An 18,970-nucleotide genomic window follows, 5' to 3' on the forward strand; every position below is an offset into this window, starting at 1 on the left:
CCTGCCGTTCAGTAACTACTAGAAGTTAAACAAAATAAATCCCTGACACTCACTTTACAATCAACTGGTAACAGTTTATATATTTAACTCTTGACAGCAAACAAATTCACTAAACTATTGACAAACCAAATAAATCCCTTCGAACTACTGACTATTCCTAAATAAAGCACGATTCTAACGGTACGCCGTTCCAATAAATGCAAGTCCCATTTATATGAAATTGAAATAGAATTTAGCCTGTTAAAATTACAGGTAACGTGTCTTCTGGAATGCTTTGTGCCTTCTCCATTGATTATTCAGTCTGAAATATTCAGTGGTTTTGCGTTGGGTATCTTTGTTAGTTAGGTTGTGATTTCTGTTAGACTGAGAGCCAGTGATTCTCACTTGAGAGTTGATGGCTGTTAACTCTGGCAGATGGCAGTTAGCTCTGCTGTTTTTTTTCCAACTGCCACCTTCTTTTATACCCTTGATGACATACCAATATTTCTTATAATAGAATAGTCCTATGTTGTCAAAACCATCAGAGTTAAATTTAATTGGGTTTTAGTGTATAAGTGTCTGGTTGAAATTGATTGGCTAAATTCAAAAACGTCTTGCCTTGGTGAAAAGTGCTGCTTGGCCTGCTAACTGTATGGTCTTTTGATGCAAATGTTTCAATTCAGGTACTCTCTGTGTGCTTGCAAACTTTCAAGCTGTTGCTCATGTCATCTTTAAATCTCTAAGTATACAAAAAACACATCATCTTTTAAAGGGATGACACAATGCTTTCTCCCACACCACCCCTCCCCCAGCAACTTATAAATGCCACATTCTAATTTCCTGCCTCCTAATGCAAATGTACTGTGCCCAACTTCGCAATACCTTCCCCCTTAAGAAAAAAAGATCCATCATTCTGAAAAAAGGCTTCTTTTATTTTTCTACCAAAACCTTAACTCCATTGTTACCAGATCCATCGCGCATTAATCTAGAGCTCTCTCTCTCTCTCTCTCTTTCTCCCTCTGTGTGTGTATATATAATTTTATATACATATAAAACACACACACACGTATATATCAGTATCTCATCTATCTTATTTAAACAATTTTAAAAATTAAATTCACAATACTGCTTCGACAATAATATTTTCATGATCCGCAATGTGTAAATTAAATACTTGTAACATGAGAATCCAATGAAATAATCTAGTGTTTTCATCCTTAAATCTTCCCAGAAATGTCAAAGGATTGTAATCGGTATACGTAATCATCTCTGATGTGTTGTTTGCAATGTAAATATTGAAATGTTGTAAGGCCAGTATCAAATGCAATAATTGTTTTTCCAATTTTTTTTCCCCAGTGGATATTGAGTTGTTTTGTAAAATTGACCTTTCCATTCCACAATCATCCTGTCATAACAACACAGCTCCAACACCTACATTGCTTATGTTGATGGTGACTTTGAAGGGTTTCAGTAATTTTGGCATGGCTAGAGCTGGTGCATTGGCCAACACAGTTTTTAAATTCTCCAATGCCTCCTGGCATTATTGTGTCCACTAAAATTTCATGCTTTTTTTTAAACAAAACCATCAGCGGTGCCACCTGCTACTAAAGTTTGGTGCAAATTTCCAGTAGAATTCACCAATTCTAAAAATATTAGCATTTACTTCTTCGAGGATGGTCTGAGAAATTCCTTGATAGCCTTCATCTTCTCAAAATGTTTTTGCCAAGCTTATGACTAACTTTGCCTTCCATAGATCCTCAAAGAATTCTGCCAAATGGTCCATGTGACCTTTGCATGAATGGCTAATGATCACTAAGTCATCTATGTTGGTGGCACAATTAGTTAATCCTGCAATAACTCTGTTCATAAGCCTTTGAAAAGTGGCTGGTGCATTTTTCATTCCAAACGGTATTACTGTAAATTGATACAGCCCATTTGGGTCACAAAAGCAGAAACTTCTTTTGCTCTTTCTGACAAAGATAATTGTCAGTAATTGTGAAATAAGCCCAACTTTGTGATGTGGATGGCTTGTCCTACATTTTTCCACAGAGTCCTCCAGCTTTGGAGTTGGAGATGAGTCAGATTTGGTCATAGTGTAGGCCTTCAGATAATCCACGCAGAATCATTGAGCATCATCAGGTTTGGGTACCACGTGATCAATGAACTCCACTCATCTCTGTGATGTCTTCTTGGAGCTTTGCTTCTACTTCCTTCTGAACCTGCATTTTTTAAGAGGATTAAACCCGTAGGGCAGTTGTTTAATTGGAACAGTATTCCACGTCACCCTCATGTACTGTGGAGTTACTCCTCCTCTTTATATTTCTATATATGTCCTCATGGTACTATAAGAAGTCTTTCAATTCAGTTCTCTGTTCCTGGAATTCATGGTCCACTGCCGTATCCCATTCCTGAATGACTTGCTTATTCAGTTTATTCTGAAGCACATTAAAATCCAAATTATTTGGATTTGATTCCTCACTCTGAGTGGCAGTAATTAATAGCTGCTTATCCTGTTCCCTTTCCTTATAGAAAGTTTTCATCATGTTCACATGGTACCCAATAATTTTTTTCCTATCTGACAGATTTACCAGATAATTCACCTGATGTAACTTCTCAATCTGACCCTAAACTTGCTTCGAAGGACCTCTTACCACTCATAACAGCACCAATACCTTATCTCCATGGGAAAACATAGGAATTTTGTATTTCTTATCTGCTTCTTGCTTCAGTAGGTGCTGTAACACTTCCAAATGTTGTCTAGCTAATTAACCTACGGTTTAATCTTTCTCTTCCCTCAGAAACATAACCCAACTGTGAGATCTGTGACTTCAGACCTATCAACTTTTCCTTAATTAAAGGCCCTCCTACTTTGTGTCTGAGTATCAAATCAAATGGAGTAAACTGAGTCGATTAATTTAGAGCATCTTCAATAGCAAGCAATATAAAAGGATACTTTTATTCAATCATTTGGGTAATCCTGGCAATAAGCCTTCAATATTGTTTTTAGGAACTGATGCTACCTTTCCAATGCTCCCTGGGATTCAGGATGGTGGGCACTTGATTTAGATGTTTGATGTCTAAACTATCCATGTCTTCCTTAAATAATTTCACAACAAAATTGGATCCTTGGTCAGACTGAAACTCACTGGGTAGTCCATAATGGGTAAAGAAAGCAAGCAACTGTTCCACAACTTTCTTTTTTGCCTTGACATTCTGTAATGGAATTGCCTCTGAAAACCTAGTGGACACATCCATTATGTTTAGCAAATAATAGTTCCCACTTTCGGTGTTAGTGGGGGGACCTACGCAGTCAATTATAACCCATGTAAAAGGTTCTTCAAATGTGGGAATTGGCATCAAAGGCACTGGTTTTGTTACTGCCTGTGACTTTCCTACCATCTGGCATGTCGGACAGGTATGGCAAAATTCAACCACATCATTATGTAATCCAAGCCAATAGAAATGCTTTTGTATCTTAGCCTGAGTCTTCCTCTAAGATGACCTCCTACAGGCAATCTGTGTGCTAGCCGCAATACTTCCTGTCTGTATCCTACTGTCAAAACAATCTGGTGAACTTCTGCCCATTTCTCATCTGCATGAACCTGCCAAGGTCTCTTTTTCTATCTTATGATTTTATCCTGAGTAACAGCATTCTGGAATACATTCTAATTCCTTTTCTGAGCTGGCTGTGTGATATAAATCCTTTACCATCTCATCCTGTTGTTGTACCTCCATTACTCTTTCAGTACTAAACATCTCTGCCTGATCTTCTATCTGCTTAGGTTTTTCCTTTATCATCTTCTCAAACAGGGTGTCAGCTAACTGGACTTCAACTCCTTCGTCTTTCTCTTTTGCTTTCCCTTCGAGTTTTAACTTATGGCTGTAGAATCTTGTCACCCCACAGTCTGGAAAAATTGCAGGGTATTTTTCTGTTAGCTCGTCGGTTCCCTAATTTTATTTTAGCTTTTCCACTGCAATGGGCATCATTCTCACCTCTGATCCAGCGATTCATTTCCAAGAATAAACTGCATTTCTGGAATAGCCGCTTTTTCAGTACTCCCGCTATCACTTACCCAGTCTTGATTGGTCTTTCTAGGCTGATCTTACACAGGGGAAGACTAATCCTTTCTCTTTTTATTCCACACATTGCCACTCTCTTTGGCAACATTTCAGAAGGGGTGAAAATATTTTAATCTCTTACTCACTAGCTCCTGTATCTCTCAATATTTTAACTCCTTTATTTACTCCCACTGTTCTACCTGTATAAACCTTACCCACACGGATGAAGTCTTTGAAAGGATTGGGTGCTATCTTACCATCCAGCCCATGAATAGGCTGTGCAGTCTCCTGCAGTTCCTTGACGTCTTTTGGGATTTCCTTTACTGCTGTAAATAATCTCACTGGTACAACCTCTTTTACCATGTCGTTTTCCCCAGGACCTTTCTTAAACCACCAGCACTGTGACTTTGTGTGTCTTACCTTACTGCAGTGAAAACACCCGAGGTCTTTCACATTTTTTCCAATATCTTAGGTTGATTTTTTCACATGTGGTAAACTATACCCAGTGTGATTTACTTTTTGCTTTCCATTGAAGGATCTCCCGCCTTCCCAATTTCTATCCGTCATGAAATGAAATTTCTCTGAGAAGCTAAATTTTGTTTTATGCACTAGTGTGTATTCACAGCTATCTCTGCGTCTTCTCGCTGTTTTAACTGTCTGTTCGTCACCGTGAGTTCTTAAAACTTAAAGTTTTAAAACTCCTCCAGCAGAATAATACCTACAAGAGCCTCGTATGTCTTTTCTGTCGGTAATGCTCTCACACAACTATCAAAGTTGCTCTGTTTAATTCTTTCAAGTTTAATAGAAGTAAGCCCTAGTTCCTTGTTTACATTTCTGAACTGTTGTCGACATGCTTCTGGCACCAATTTGTAGGCACTCAACATGGCCCGTTTTGCTCCTTCATATTCTCCTGCCACCTCCTCTGACAGCACTGTAAACACCTCAGTAGCACTGCCTACCAACTTCGACCTAATTAACATTACCTACATAGTCTCTGGCCAGTTAATCTGTTTACCCAGTTTTCTCAAAGGAAATTAAAAAAAAGGCTTGTCCATCTTTTCTGCTGAATTTTTGTGAAGTTTTGACTTATTTGTATATATCCTTTCCAGACATTTGGCTACAACAGTTTTGTTCATCATCACTATCCTCCTCACTCAGCTTCCCTTCTACCTTCAATTCCATCCTTTGAAATTGACTTTCTTGTTTAATTGTCAATTCTGGAGTTCAAACTCTCTCTCTCTTCCTTCCTTTCTTCTCTCTCCTTTTCTTTTTCTTCCTCCTCTTTTTCCCTTTCTTCTCTTTCTGTTCGGCGAGGATCCTTCTTTCCCTTTCTTTTTCTTCAACTAGGAATCTTCTTTCCCATTCTTTCCCTTCTGCCCTGGCTCAGTTTCCCCTTTCTTTCTCTACTCATTCCAGTTGGCTCATTTGCAATTTACTTGTTTTCTAACTCCACTGCACTAGACTGTCTCTCTGATATACATAAATGCTTGATTCACTCCATTACAATTTCAACTTTCTTATTAAACCCAACTTTTGTGTATCTGCTAATTCTAAAAGTGTTCCCTTTCTCTGTATTTTGAAACTTGCTTGGCAAATTTGGGAAGCATCTTCCACCCTCAAAACCTCAATGTTAAGGGCCATTTCCCCACTTTTGATTTAACTAACAACAAGCAACTGAAATTAAATAGATTTTCCACTTCTCACAAGCTTTATTTGAAGATCTAGGACACTAATCCCCTCATCTGTTTGAATCTTCTGGGATCTTTATTGCCATAAATATGTTCAAATCTGCCCAGATCCACCCAAATCCATTCAGATACATCCAAAACCATTCAAGCCCACTCATTCATTCAGATCCGATGCTGTGCTCTAAGAATGTCACTTCTGCCTTTGCAAATTCTGGACCACGATCCCACATCCAAACATCAAGTCATTGTTGCCAGGATTATCACTGACCTTATTAAGTCTGGAGATTCCCCCCAACCACCACCCCAGCCACCCCACTGCTTCCAACCTTATAATCTCCGAAACCTGGTCAGACAGCTTCTATCTCCTTCCCAGATTCCACAAACCAGCTGTCCTGGTAGGCCCATTGTATCAGACTGTTCCTGCCCCACTGAGCTAATTTCCTCCTACTTTGACTCCATTCTTCCTCCACTTGTCCAGAGCCCACCTATCTGCATCCATGATTTCACTGATGCTCCGCTATATTGACAATTTCCAGTTTTCTGATGTCCAACCCTCTACACCTCTATTCCCCATCCTAAATGGTCTGAGAGCTCTCTGCTTCTTCCTTTCCTGAACAGTCCCCATCCACCACCACTCTCCTCCACCTGACTGACCTTGTTCTCTCACTGAACAATTTCTCGTTTAATTCATTTCACTTCTGTCAAGTCAAAGGATTGCCTATGGACACCCACATGTGACCCAGTTATGCCTGAATTTTTATGGGTGTATGGAACAATCCTTGTTCTAGGCCTACACTGATCCCCTCCCACAAATCTTCCTTGGTACATTGACAACTGTTTTCAGTGCACCGCCTGCACCTTGAGTTAATTTTGCATCCAATTTCAACTCCTTTATAAGCTTCACATGGTCCATCTCCAACACTTCCTTTCTTTTCCTTGACCTCCCCATCTCCATGTCAGGGAATAAACTGTCCACTGCTGTCCACTGCACAGTCACTGACTCCCATTGCTACCTTTGCTACAGCTCTTCATATTCTCCCAGTTCCTTTGCCTATATTGTGTCTATTCGGATGATGTTATCTTCCAGAACAGCGCTGCTGACATGGCCTCCTTCTTCCATGACCCAGTGTGGTTATGGATTCCCTCAACCACATTTGAATTATCACCCGTGCTTCAATGCTTGCCCCCTTCCCATCACTGACGACAGCGTGATCAGATCTCCCTCATCCTCACTTTTCATCCCACCAGCCTTTGCTTTCAAAGGAGCATCCTCTGCCATTTAAGCCAACTCCAGTAGAACGTCACTACCAAACACATCTTCCCCTCTCTCCCCCCTGCCTGTATTTCACAAGAACTGTTCCCTCTAGGACACCGTCGTCCATTTCTCAATGACCATCAACACCACGCCACCTTCCCAAAGCACCTTCCCATGTGGAATGTGTAACAGTTGCCCCTTTACCCACTTCCTGCTCACTATCCAAGTACCTAAACAGTCTTTCCAGATGAAGCAGTATTTCATCTGTATCTCCTCTAATCTGGTCTATTGCATTCACTGTGTCCAGTGTGACCGACTTTATTTTGGAGAAACCAAACCAGACTGGGTGACCACTTTGCAGAACACCTCCGGTCCGTGTGCGAGCATGACCCCAACCTTCCTAACACAGCATCCTGCACATATGCCCACTTGTCTCTCCTCGGCACACCACAATGCTCCAGTGAATCACAGCTCAAACTGGAGAAACAACATCTCATCTTCAGGCGAGGCACTTTACAACCTTCTGAACTTAATATTGAGTTCAACGCCTTCAAATTGTGAACTCACTCTCCATTTCTTCCCTTTCATTTGTTTTACTTGTTGCGTTCTCTGTCACCATTTCCTGGCTCCCCTTTCCCCATTCTAGTAGGACCATCTGTTCTTTCCAGTTTGCCGGTTAGACATACCATTGTTCTGCCATTGTCACATTCTGATCACTTAAGCTGCACCATCAACACCCTTTCTTCCCCAGCACTCCATTCTCCCCATTATTGCATAAATACTGCCTTCTCCACATTTCATGTCAGCTCTGAAGAAGTCATCAAGACTCAGAATGTAAACTGGACTTTTGGGAGCACCACTCCCTCTCCATTGTGGATAAAAACCTGGTCTTCAAGCGTGAGGCATTGCCCTCATTGCTGTCTGTGGTGCAGGTCTGGCCCACCCCCTGGAATTGTGCTGTTTCAGTCACCCAAGCCAGCTTCAAATTCATTTGAAGGTCTAAGATGGACCGTGTCTGCAGTAACTCCATGTATAAAACTCTAGATAAGGGGAGGGGGGAAGAACATACCTCATGCTGACTGGCCACCTTTGTGTGCAGCTGTATCAAGCTGTGTGTAGACCTTTGGTACACCAACACCAAGTGTCACTACGTACTGAGGTCCTGCCTGTCCCTGGTGTTGCAAATTTTTATTTGTGAACTTTTTGTTTTAATCCAGGATTTTTCATTTGGAAAGTTTTTTTTATTTGCAGACAAGGAACTCAGCGAGGACATCGCATTATAATCCCAAAGTCATTCAGTTCATCGGGACCTGACCTTTTTTTTTAAATTGGCCTTTGAATGTGGAACGTAGGCAGTTTGTCTTTCGCATGTGGGAAACAATGTTAGAAAGAGACAAGGCAAGACCGTCGTGGATGTGAAGCCAGTAGACTGATGTGGGCTATGGTTGAGATGTGTGTGATTGAGTGGCACAGACAGGAAGAGACTTCTCCCTTGGAGAAAGTAATGATGGCTGGGGACACACTTTGTTATCTTGGATTCGCCAGCATCTGCAGGTCCCATCATCTCTGATGGCTGGGGACTGCTTGGTTTAGAGTTAGAGGCCGAAGGTGTAGTGAAGATATGAGGAAATGCTTTCTTTCACCCAAAGTTTGTTTGGAATCTGGAACTCAATACTTGAAAGGATAGAAGAGACAGGAAACCTCATAACTTTAACAATCAAGAATCAAAACAAACAAGGAGAGGCCTGACACAATTAAAAGTTGGGCCTTGGGTATTGCTGTAGAACAGCGACCTAGGGGCTCAGGTACATAATTATTCAAAGTTTGCATCACAGGGTGGTAAAGAAGGCAGTTAGCATGCTTGTCTTCATTGCTCAGACCATTAAACATAAGAATTAGGACATCATGTTGAGGTTATACAGGAACAAAGTTGCTGGAAAAGCTCAGCAGGTCTGGCAGCATCTGTGAAGGATAAAAAGACAATAAACATTTTGGGTCTTGTGAGCCTTCCTCAGAACCAGTTCTTTTGTTTTTTTTTTGAGGTTACACAAGACCTTGGTGAGGCCTGTTCTGGAATATCGTGTCCACTTCTGGTCACCTTGTTATATGAAGGATATTACTGGGCTGGAGAGGGTTCTGAAGAGATTTTCCAGGGTGTTGCTGAGAATGAGAGTTTGAGTCATGGGCATGGACTGGGACTTTTTTCACTATAGCACAGGAAGTTGAGGGATGACCTTATGGAGGTTTATAAAATCATAAGGGGTATAGATAGGGTGAGTGGCAGGTGTCTTTTACTTATGATGGGCAATTTCAAGAACAGGGCATAGCTCACTTTTAAAGTGGGAGGTGAAAGATTTCAAAACAGAGATGAAGGGCAACTTCCTTACACTTGTATGGAATAAACTTCCAGAAGAAGTAGTAGATATGGCTACAGTTAGTGTTTAAAAAGACACTTAGATAAAGACATGAACAAGCAATGTTTGGAGGGATGTGGGCCAAGCACAGGCAGGTGGGACTAGCTTAGTTTGGGTTTATGGTTGCATGGACTGATTGGACCAAAGGGTTTGTTTCCATGTTCTATGACTCTGTAGTCATTCAATCCCTATAGTGTGGAGAGGCCAGTCAGTCCATCGACCCTCTTGAGAGGATCCCACACAAATTTTGTCCCCTATCCAATCCCTGTAATTCCATATTTTCCATGTCTAATCCACCTAGCCTACACATCCCTGGACACTATGGAGAATTTAGCTTGGCCAGTGCATCTAACCTGCACATCTTTGAGCGTATTTAGATATTCCCTTCCAATGCCAAGACATACAAGACCACGGAAATGTGCTGAAAAATAGGATTAGAACATGGACCCGATTGGCTGAAGGGATTTTTTTAATGAGCTACAGATCTCTGACTCAGGGCAGTGGACAGAATGGTGATAATGAAAGTGAGATTCTCACCTTTCACACTGACAGCTGAGTTCTGGATGATCCAAGTTTCGACTGATTGAAGGAGAAACCATTCGGGACGGTTTCAGAATCGCCATCTGCAGACTAAACAGAGGCAAGGATGAAAGTCTCAGAAACAGCTGAAGCAGAGGCAAAGTCAAGGTGTCACTAAGCTGGATCTGCCGTATCACAGGCCTTCACATTTGTTTCATATTCCTCTTCCATTGGCTCAATCCAGTTCTGTCAAGAGGTAGTCATGAGTTGAAGCATTTAATCTTAGCCAGTCAGACAGTGTCAGTGAAGATAGAATATTTCCAGCATTTTGTGTACTAATTATCGTGCAGGAAATCACTGCCGTGGTGATGATACTGATCATTTTGGGGTGGAATATTTCACGGACAAGAGGGATGGAGGCAGTGGTGAGAGCTTGACATTTGTCAGGCTCTGAACACAATGACGTCAGTCATCCCAACATTTAGAACCATTAGTCATAGAGTGCAGTCGTAGAGTAATACAGCATGGAAACAGGCCCTTCGGCCCAAACTGGTTCCTCCTGTCCGTGGTGCCAGCATTTGTCCCATATCCCTGTTAAACCCTTCCCATTTATGTACCTTTCCAAATGCTTTTTAAATGTTGCTATTCCACCTGCCTCAACCATTTTCTCTGGCAGCCCATTCCATAAATGTATCACTCTTTGTGAAGATGTTGCCCCTCAGCTCCTTCTTAAATCTATCTCCTCTCTCCTTAAACCTATGCCCTCTAGTTTTCAATTCCCCATCCCTGGAAAAAACACAGTATGCATACATCCTATCTATGACCTTCATGTTCTTGTACACCTCAATAAGGTCACCCATCATTCTACTATGTTCCAAGGAATAAATCCTGTCTGGCCAACCTCTCCCTATAACTCAGGCCTACTAGTCCTGGAAACATCTCATAAATTTTCTTTGCATACTTTGCATTTTAACTATGTCTTTCCTGTAACAGGGTGTCAGATCTGTACACAATACTCACAAGTGCAGCCTCACCAATGATTTGTATAACTGTAATATAACATCCCAATTCCGATACTCAATGCCTCAAACAATGAAGGCCAGCATGCTAAATGCCTTCTTCAACATCCTGTCCACCTGTGGCACCACTTTCAATGAACTGTGTGCTTGGGTATTCCTAGGTCCTTCTGTTCCGCAGCACTCCTCAGAACCTTACTATTTACTGCATAAGTCCTCCTTTGGTTTGACTTTCCAAAGTGCAACATCCCACACTTTGCTGTATTGAGTTGCATTTGCCAATCCTCAGCCCACTTCCCCATCTGATTGAGATCCCTCTAATTTTTGATAACATTCCTCGTTATCAATTATACCTCTTAATTTTGTATCCTTCACAAACTTACTAATCATGCTTTGTACAGTCACAACCAGATCATTTATGTAAATAACAAAAGTCCCAGCACTGACCCCTGTGGCACACCACAAGTCACAGGCCTCCAGTCCAAGAAACAACTTTCAACCCTCTGCTTCCTACCATCAAGCCAGTTTTGAACCCAAATAGCTGGGTCTTCCTGGATCCCATCTGACCTAATCTTTATGACTAGCTTGCTTTGCGGTACCTTGTCAAAGGCCTTAATAAAGTCCATATAGAGAAGATCCACTGCCCTACCCTCTTCTCTCCTCTTGGTTACCTCTGAAAACTTCTAAAAGATTTGTCAGACATGACTTCCCATGCACTAATCCATGCTGACTATCCTGATCAGACCTTGACTATCCAAATGTTGGTTGATCCTGTCCCTCAGTTTCCTCTCCAAAAACTTGCCTGCCACTGATGTCAGGCTCACTAGCCCACTGGTAGTTCCCTGGCTTGCCTTTGGCATCTTTCTTAAACAATGGGACAATTTAATTGAAGGAAATTTCTGCTCCTCTGTTACTGGATGTCAGACAAGCGAGGAGAGTTTTGTGATATGTTGGGACTGGTGTTTACATGCACTGCCAGGTTTTTTAATGGTTTGAAAGATTCAGTGAAAGGTCTGGTTGATTTGCCGATACATTAAAATCACTGTCATTCACCCCCTGCCTCACTCACCACTCTTTTTCAGACTCATTCTTTCTCTCTGTCTGCCTCCTTGCACACAGACCAGCCTCTTGTGTAGGCTCAGAGCGGGTAGGCAGATGGAAATTAGTGAACCACTCGAGTCTTTACACCAGTTTTCACGGTCACCTATTCATTCTGCTGGCACCACAAAATACCAGAATTCAGTCAGCTCAGTATCCCTATTTGTGTTCTGTAAGTCTCCTTTCCTCTGTTTTTATTCAATTAGTGCATGTGTTTAAAAGGAAGGATTGCAGTTAGGGTATTGGAACCAACATCATTCAAGAATAATATCACCGGATTGTGAATATAGAAAGAAACAGCACGTTAAAGTTGGAGAGAAACCGTACATGTGTTCTGTGTGCGGACAAGGATTCGGCTGATCATCTAGCCTGTCGAAACATAAATGCAGTCAGAAAGGGAAGAAACTGTGGAAATGTGGAAATTGCGACAAGAAATTCAGTTACCCATCTCAACTGAAAAGACATCAATTCATTCAATCTCGACATAGACCATTCACCTGTCCTGAGCGTGGCATAGGATTCACCAGCTCAAGCCAACGATGAACACACAAGCAAGTTCACACTGATGAGAAACCTTTTAAATGTCCAGATTGTGAGAAGTGCTGGAAAAGTGCCAGGGAACTCAAGTCCCATCAACTCGTTCACACTGACAAGAGACCTTTCAGGTGCCCTTACTGTGGAGCTAGATTCAAGTGCTTATCAAACCTCACTATACACCTGACAATTCACACAGGAGACTGGTCATTCACTTGCTCTGAATGTGGGAAGAAATTCATTCGGTTATCTCATCCTCATCACCAGCTGGTTCAGTGGGGAGAGGCCTTATAAATGCCCAGAATGTGATAAAGGTTTTAAGAGTACCTGGGAACTGATGTCCCATCAACATATCCATAGCGATGACAGACCTGATTGGATTCCGACATTCAACTAACCTCACTGCTCACCAGCAGGTTCACACTAGGGAAAGGCCATTCACCTGCTCAGAGTGTGGGAAGACATTCACTCGCTAATCCAACGTGTTGATCCACAAGCGCATTCACACTGGTGAGAAACCGTTTAAACGTCCAAATTGTGAAAAGTACTGCAAAAGTTCTTGGGAGCTGGTGTGTCATCGGCGTAGTCACACTGATAAGAGACGACTCAGATGCTCTCACTGTGAGAGCCAGTTCAAGCAGTCGGCGCAACTCGCCGTACACGAGCGACTACACACTGGGGAGAAGCCATTCAGCTGCTTTGAATGCGAGAAGGAATTCATTCAGTCATCTCATCTGCTGCTACACCACCGAGTTCACACTGGAGAGAAACCTTTTAAATGCCCAGACTGTGGTCAAGACTTTAAAAGTACCTGGGAACTGCTGTCCCATCAACACATCCACACCGATGAGAGACCATTCAGGTGCTCTCGCTGTGGGACTGGGCTCAAGCAATTATGCAAGCTCACTTTACGCCAGAGAGTTTACGCTGGGGAGAGATCATTCAGCTGCTCAAAGTGTGGGAAGGAATTCAGTCAGTCATCCAGTCTGCTGAGACACCAGCGAGTTCACGCGCAATGATAATGACTGCATTTTGCCGTTAATTACATCAAAGACAGAACTATGTCAGCTGGCATAGGGTCCCATTTGGTTTGTGAACATCAACATAGTTTTAGATGTTCTGGATCAAAATTAAATCGGCCACGTTAAGCTTACAAGATGTTGACTGTTTTTAATGTCAATAACATGACTTTTGAAGGGCACTTCCTCTCCTGTCTCCTTCATACTCACCACCACCAAGTGTGAGGAGTTTTGTATTAATCTTAATGACAATCTAGTCAGTTGCCTGTGTTGCACCCCTTCCTTTCCAGGCTGTTCCTAAAATTTCGCTGTACAGAGTTCTGAAACCGAATCCTTTAGTTTCTCTCCGATCTGCTTCAATCTCTTTCATTTCTTCTTTTTTTTGACGCGAGATCCTCCATTGACCCTTTCTCGTTAAATCACTGATCACTGAACCTCTCCACATCAGTTGATATTAACAGTTTTTTCTTCAGGTCTGCTTCCCTCCTTTAAAATCTGTATTTATCGCCCTTTCCTTAAAATTAAATCCATGACCCTGTGATCTTTGCAAGGTAGTGCCCTCATCTTTAACCCTTACCTTTTCTATCTTGTACTTGAGCATCCTGTTACCTCCAAGATCCAGCCTCATGTTTCGTAGAACTCCATGTTTGAATCCTTCCAATCAGGTTTCTACCCCTGATCTAGAGAAACAGCATTCTTTAAAGTCTCAACCAACATGTCCAACTGACTGAAGTAAACTGTCTTTGTCCATCTCAGTCTGTCTGTGGCCTTGAACAGTAACTGCAATACCATTCTGCTGCTACATCTCTCCAGTCATCAGACTGTGTGGGGCTGCATTCTTCTGTAGCCAATGCCAGCACAGGCCCAAAACTGTGCACCGTATTCCACATGCAGTCTGAACAGAGCCTTATACAACCTCAGCAGTACATTTCTGCTGTTGTATTCTGACCTCTGTGAATGAGGGCTGCTGTTGCGTTGGGCTTCCTAACTGCCAAATGAGCCTGCACATAAACCTTAAGAGAATCCAAATTCTGACTTTTATCAGGCTCTGTGCTTCAGATTCCTGAAGCTGTTCGCAATTTAGGAAATAGTGTGCATCTCTATGCATCTCTATTCTTGTTGCCAAAGTGCATGCCCTCACACTTTCCACATTCTACTTCATTTGCCACTTCCATGGTTCCGTCTGTAATCCCAACAGGATCCAGCCTTGGCCTTTTATTTCTCACCAACATATCCCAACATCATCTGAGACAATGTCAATTGTCATATGAACTCTGACAGCTCCAAGCTCTTCCTTGACCTGTCCATTGTTGTTAAATGATCAAGATTGTTTCTCTGTGATCCAGTGATGGATGTGCAAATATTTACTACAATTAAGTGTTGGGAAGAATGTTTCTATTCACCCATGACCAACTTTGTTCCTTTCACTGGTCACTGTCTGAAAGTAAACACACTGCTTTTCATAATAATAAAATGTGAGGCTGGATGAACACAGCAGGCCAAGCAGCATCTCAGGAGCACAAAAGCTGACGTTTCGGGCCTAGACCCTTCATCAGACACTGCTTTTCATGTTTGATCACAAGATGAGATTCTGACGTGTGTGTACACGCGTGTCCTGAGAATCTTTCACGCATACAGAACCTTTAAATCAGGTCCCACAGACAGCACTTTTTTAAAAAAATTGCCTTTCAATAATCATGCATCAACTCTATAAATTAAGTGATTGTACAAGGCATTGTTCAGAATTTTGCTTTGTGTTTTCTGTTAACATTTTCTCTCGAATACCCTGTTGACAGCGTTTTCCCAAAAGCATCACTTTGGCGTGGGATAGGACTTGAGAAAGTTAATCGTTGTTTCTATGGAATTCACTCTCTCAAATTTATAATTCCCTGTCCCATGAGAACAATAGCCAACCAGGCAACTTGGGACTTGGACAGGCTAAGAGATTGGGCAAAGAAGTGGCAGATGGAATGCAATGTGGCAAGCGTGAGCTCATGCACTTTGGTAGGAAAAATAAAGGGTTACACTATTTCCTATAGGGAAAGGCTTTGGAAATCTGAAGCACTAAGAGACTGGGGAGTCTGAGTTCAGGATTTTCTTTTAAGGTTTAAATGCAGATTCAGTTGGCAGTTAGGAAGCCAACTGCAATGTTAGCCTTCATTGAAGAGGGCTAAAATACAATAGCAGAAATGTACTCCCGATGCTGCAAAAGGCTCTGGTCAGACTGCATTTGGAATACTGTGAGCAGTTTTCTGCCCATAGATAAGGAATAATGTGCTGGCAATTGTGGTGGAGGTGTTCCAGAGGAGATCTACAAGAATGATCTTGAGTGTGAAGGGTTTGTCGGATGAGGAGTGATTGAGGACCTGGTTGACTTTGTTAATGATGAGGTTCTGATTTAGGGTTATTAACCTGGGCCATTCAGGAAAGCCTTGGCTGACTATTATAACCAGATCAGAACGTCCTCAGCTAAGAACCATCTCCCATGATTATTGGAGGCAAATGGCTGGCATTGGCATTCCTGCTGCCACTTTTCACTGCCGCCCCCAACTCCACCAAATGTCTGGAAATATCAGTTTTAACCTGGTGTGGGGCCTTCTCCCCACGAGGAGGAGGTGATGGCCTAGTGGTATAATTGCTGGACTGTTAATCCAGAGACCCAAGAAACATAATAAAAACCAAAAGAACTGCAGATGCTATAAATTGGGAGCAAAAATAAAGTTACCAGAAAAACTCAGCAGGTCTAGCAGCATTTGTGAAGGAAGAAACAGAGTTATTATTTCAGGTCCTATTCTGAGGAAGACTCACCGGTCCTGAAACATTAACTCAGTTCTTTTTTCCCTTCACAGATGCTGCCAGATCTGCTGAGCTTTCCCAGCAACTTTGTGTTTGACCCAAATAACATTCCGGGGCTCCGGATTCGAATCCTGCCATGGTAAATGGTGGAATTTGAATTCAACAAAATATCTGGGCGGCACGGTGGCACAGTGGTTAGCACTGCAGCCTCACAGCACCAGGGACCCGGGTTTGATTCCAACCTCGGGCAACTGTCTGTGCGGAGTTTGCACATTCTCCCCGTGTCTGCGTGGGTTTCCTCCGGGTGCTCCGGTTTCCTCCCACAGTCCAAAGATGTGCAGGCTAGGTGGATCGATCATGCTAAATTGCCCGTAGTGTTCAGGGGTGTGTAGGTTATAGGGGGATGGGTTGGGGTGGGGTGCTTCAAGGGGCAGTGTGGACTTGTTGGGCCGAAGGGCCTGTTTCCACACTGTAGGGAATCTAATCTAATCTAATCTAATCTGGAATTCAGAATCTAATGATGACTATGAAGCCATTGTCAGTGGGCAATAAATGCTGCCAAGCCAGCAATGCTGTCATCCCATCGATGAATAAAGGGCAGGAGGAGGGAAATAAATGCAACTCCACTAGAGCTATCCCTTGGTGGGGCAGTGTCCACAAGGACAAAAAATGTCACCAGCAGCACCCTCACAGTCATTGGGAATAGTTGAATAAACCCTGAACTTGTTTGTGTGTCAACTGTGCTGGTCCTTTTTGTGGGTCCAATGTTCCTGATCATTGTGCACACCCATTCAAAGTGCTTGGATGTGCATAAAGTCTGTTCAGCAAACTCCGGGATGATGATTGAGAAGCTGTGAGCATCATTTGCAATACACAGACTCCCAGAAGGGTATGCCCTCAGTGCAGGGACGACCCTTTGAAACTGAGCTGAGGAGGCATTTCTTCAGCCGTAGAGTCATGAATCTGTGAAACTCATTGCATCAGAAGGCTGTGGAGGCCGAGCTATTGAATGTATTTAAGACAGAGAGATGGGTTGGATTAGTAATGGGATGGATCGAGGCTTACGGGGAGAAGGCTTTAAAATGGGGTTGAGAAACATAGAGTCATAGAGTGATACAGCATGGAAACAGGCCCTTTGGCCCAAACTGGTCCATGCTGACCATGGTGCCCACTCAGATAGTTCCAATTGCCCGCATTTTGTCCATATCCTTCTAAACCCTTCCCATCCATGTACCTTTCCAAATGTTTTTATTTTAAATGTTGCCATTGTACCTGCCTCAACCACTTTCTCTGGCAGCCCATTCTATATACACACCATTCTCTGTGTGAAGATGTTGCCCCTCAGGTCCTTCCGAAATCTTTCACCTCTCACCTTAAATATATGCCTTCTAGTTTTCAATTCCCCATCCCTGGGAAAAGGATTATATGGATTCATCCTATCTATGCCCTTCATAATTTTATACCCCTCAATAAGGTCATCCCTCATTCTCCTACATTCCGAGGAATAAATGCCTATACTTCCTGTAACTCAGGCCTACTAGTCCTGGCAATATCCTCATAAATCTTCTTTGCACACTTTGCAGTTTAACTATATTTTTCTACGACAGGGTGACCAAGACTGTACACAATACTCCAAGTGCGGCCTCACCAACTACTTATACAACTGTAACATAATGTCCTAACTCCTATACTCAATGCCTTGACCGATGGAGGTCAGCATGCTAAATGCCTTCTTCACCACCCTGTCTACCTGTGATGCTGTTTTCAATGAACGATGTACTTGAACTATGAGGTCCCTCTGTTCCACGATACTCCTCAGAACCTTACCATTTACTACATAAGTCTTACCTGTGTGACTTTCAAAAGTGCAACACCTCACGCTTACCTGTATTGAATTGCATTTGCCAATCTTCAGCCCACTTCCCCATCTGATCAAGATGTCTCTGTAATTTTTGATAATCTTCCTTGCTATGAATGATACCTCCTAATTTTGTATCGTTCACAAACTTACAAATCATGCCTTGTACATTCACAAAACCACCCAGCTGACCTCTACTAAGCCCAGCCTAATGGCTACAAAACTGGCCTTGCTCCAGTTTTGCACCTTTACCTGTGAACCTGTCCTTATCTTTTTCCATAACTGTGTTGAAACTAAGAGGCTTTTGGTCACTGGACCCAGTGTGCTCTCCAACTGACACTTATGTCATTCGTCCGAACTTTTTCCCTAAGAGGAGGTCCAGTGTTGCACCCTCTGAAGTAGGGCCCTCTACATATTGATTTAGGAAACTTTCTTGGACACATTTGACAAATTCCACACTGTTCGGGCCTTTTACATTCTGGGGAAATATCCATCCAAGACCAATGTATTATTCCTATAGGTATCTGCAGCCTCTCTACACATCTGCTCCTCTAGTACCCGCTGGCTATTTGGGGATCTCTCATACAGTTCTACAGAGTGACCATCGCCTTCTTGTTTCTAAGTTCTAACTATATCGTCTCATTCGATGACCCCTCAAGAACACCCTGTCTAAGCACTGTTATTATGCACTCTCTTAATCAAAAGGGCAGCTCCCCCTCCTCGCTTACTTGTACT

At 42.5% G+C, this 18,970-nt stretch overlaps 1 protein-coding gene across 1 annotated transcript; it reads left to right on the forward strand.

Annotated features, from left to right (window-relative positions):
- The first annotated feature begins 12,924 nt into the window (after positions 1-12,924).
- Positions 12,925-15,412, forward strand: LOC132206795 (gastrula zinc finger protein XlCGF49.1-like). Its single transcript, XM_059641838.1, has 3 exons — positions 12,925-12,978; positions 13,060-13,534; positions 15,378-15,412. The coding sequence occupies exons 1-3, from the start codon at positions 12,925-12,927 to the stop codon at positions 15,410-15,412; spliced, it is 564 nt and encodes a 187-aa protein (XP_059497821.1).
- The last annotated feature ends 3,558 nt before the right edge of the window (positions 15,413-18,970 follow it).

This window comes from Stegostoma tigrinum, chromosome 43 (assembly GCF_030684315.1).
Source record: "Stegostoma tigrinum isolate sSteTig4 chromosome 43, sSteTig4.hap1, whole genome shotgun sequence".
Taxonomy (NCBI): domain Eukaryota; kingdom Metazoa; phylum Chordata; class Chondrichthyes; order Orectolobiformes; family Stegostomatidae; genus Stegostoma; species Stegostoma tigrinum.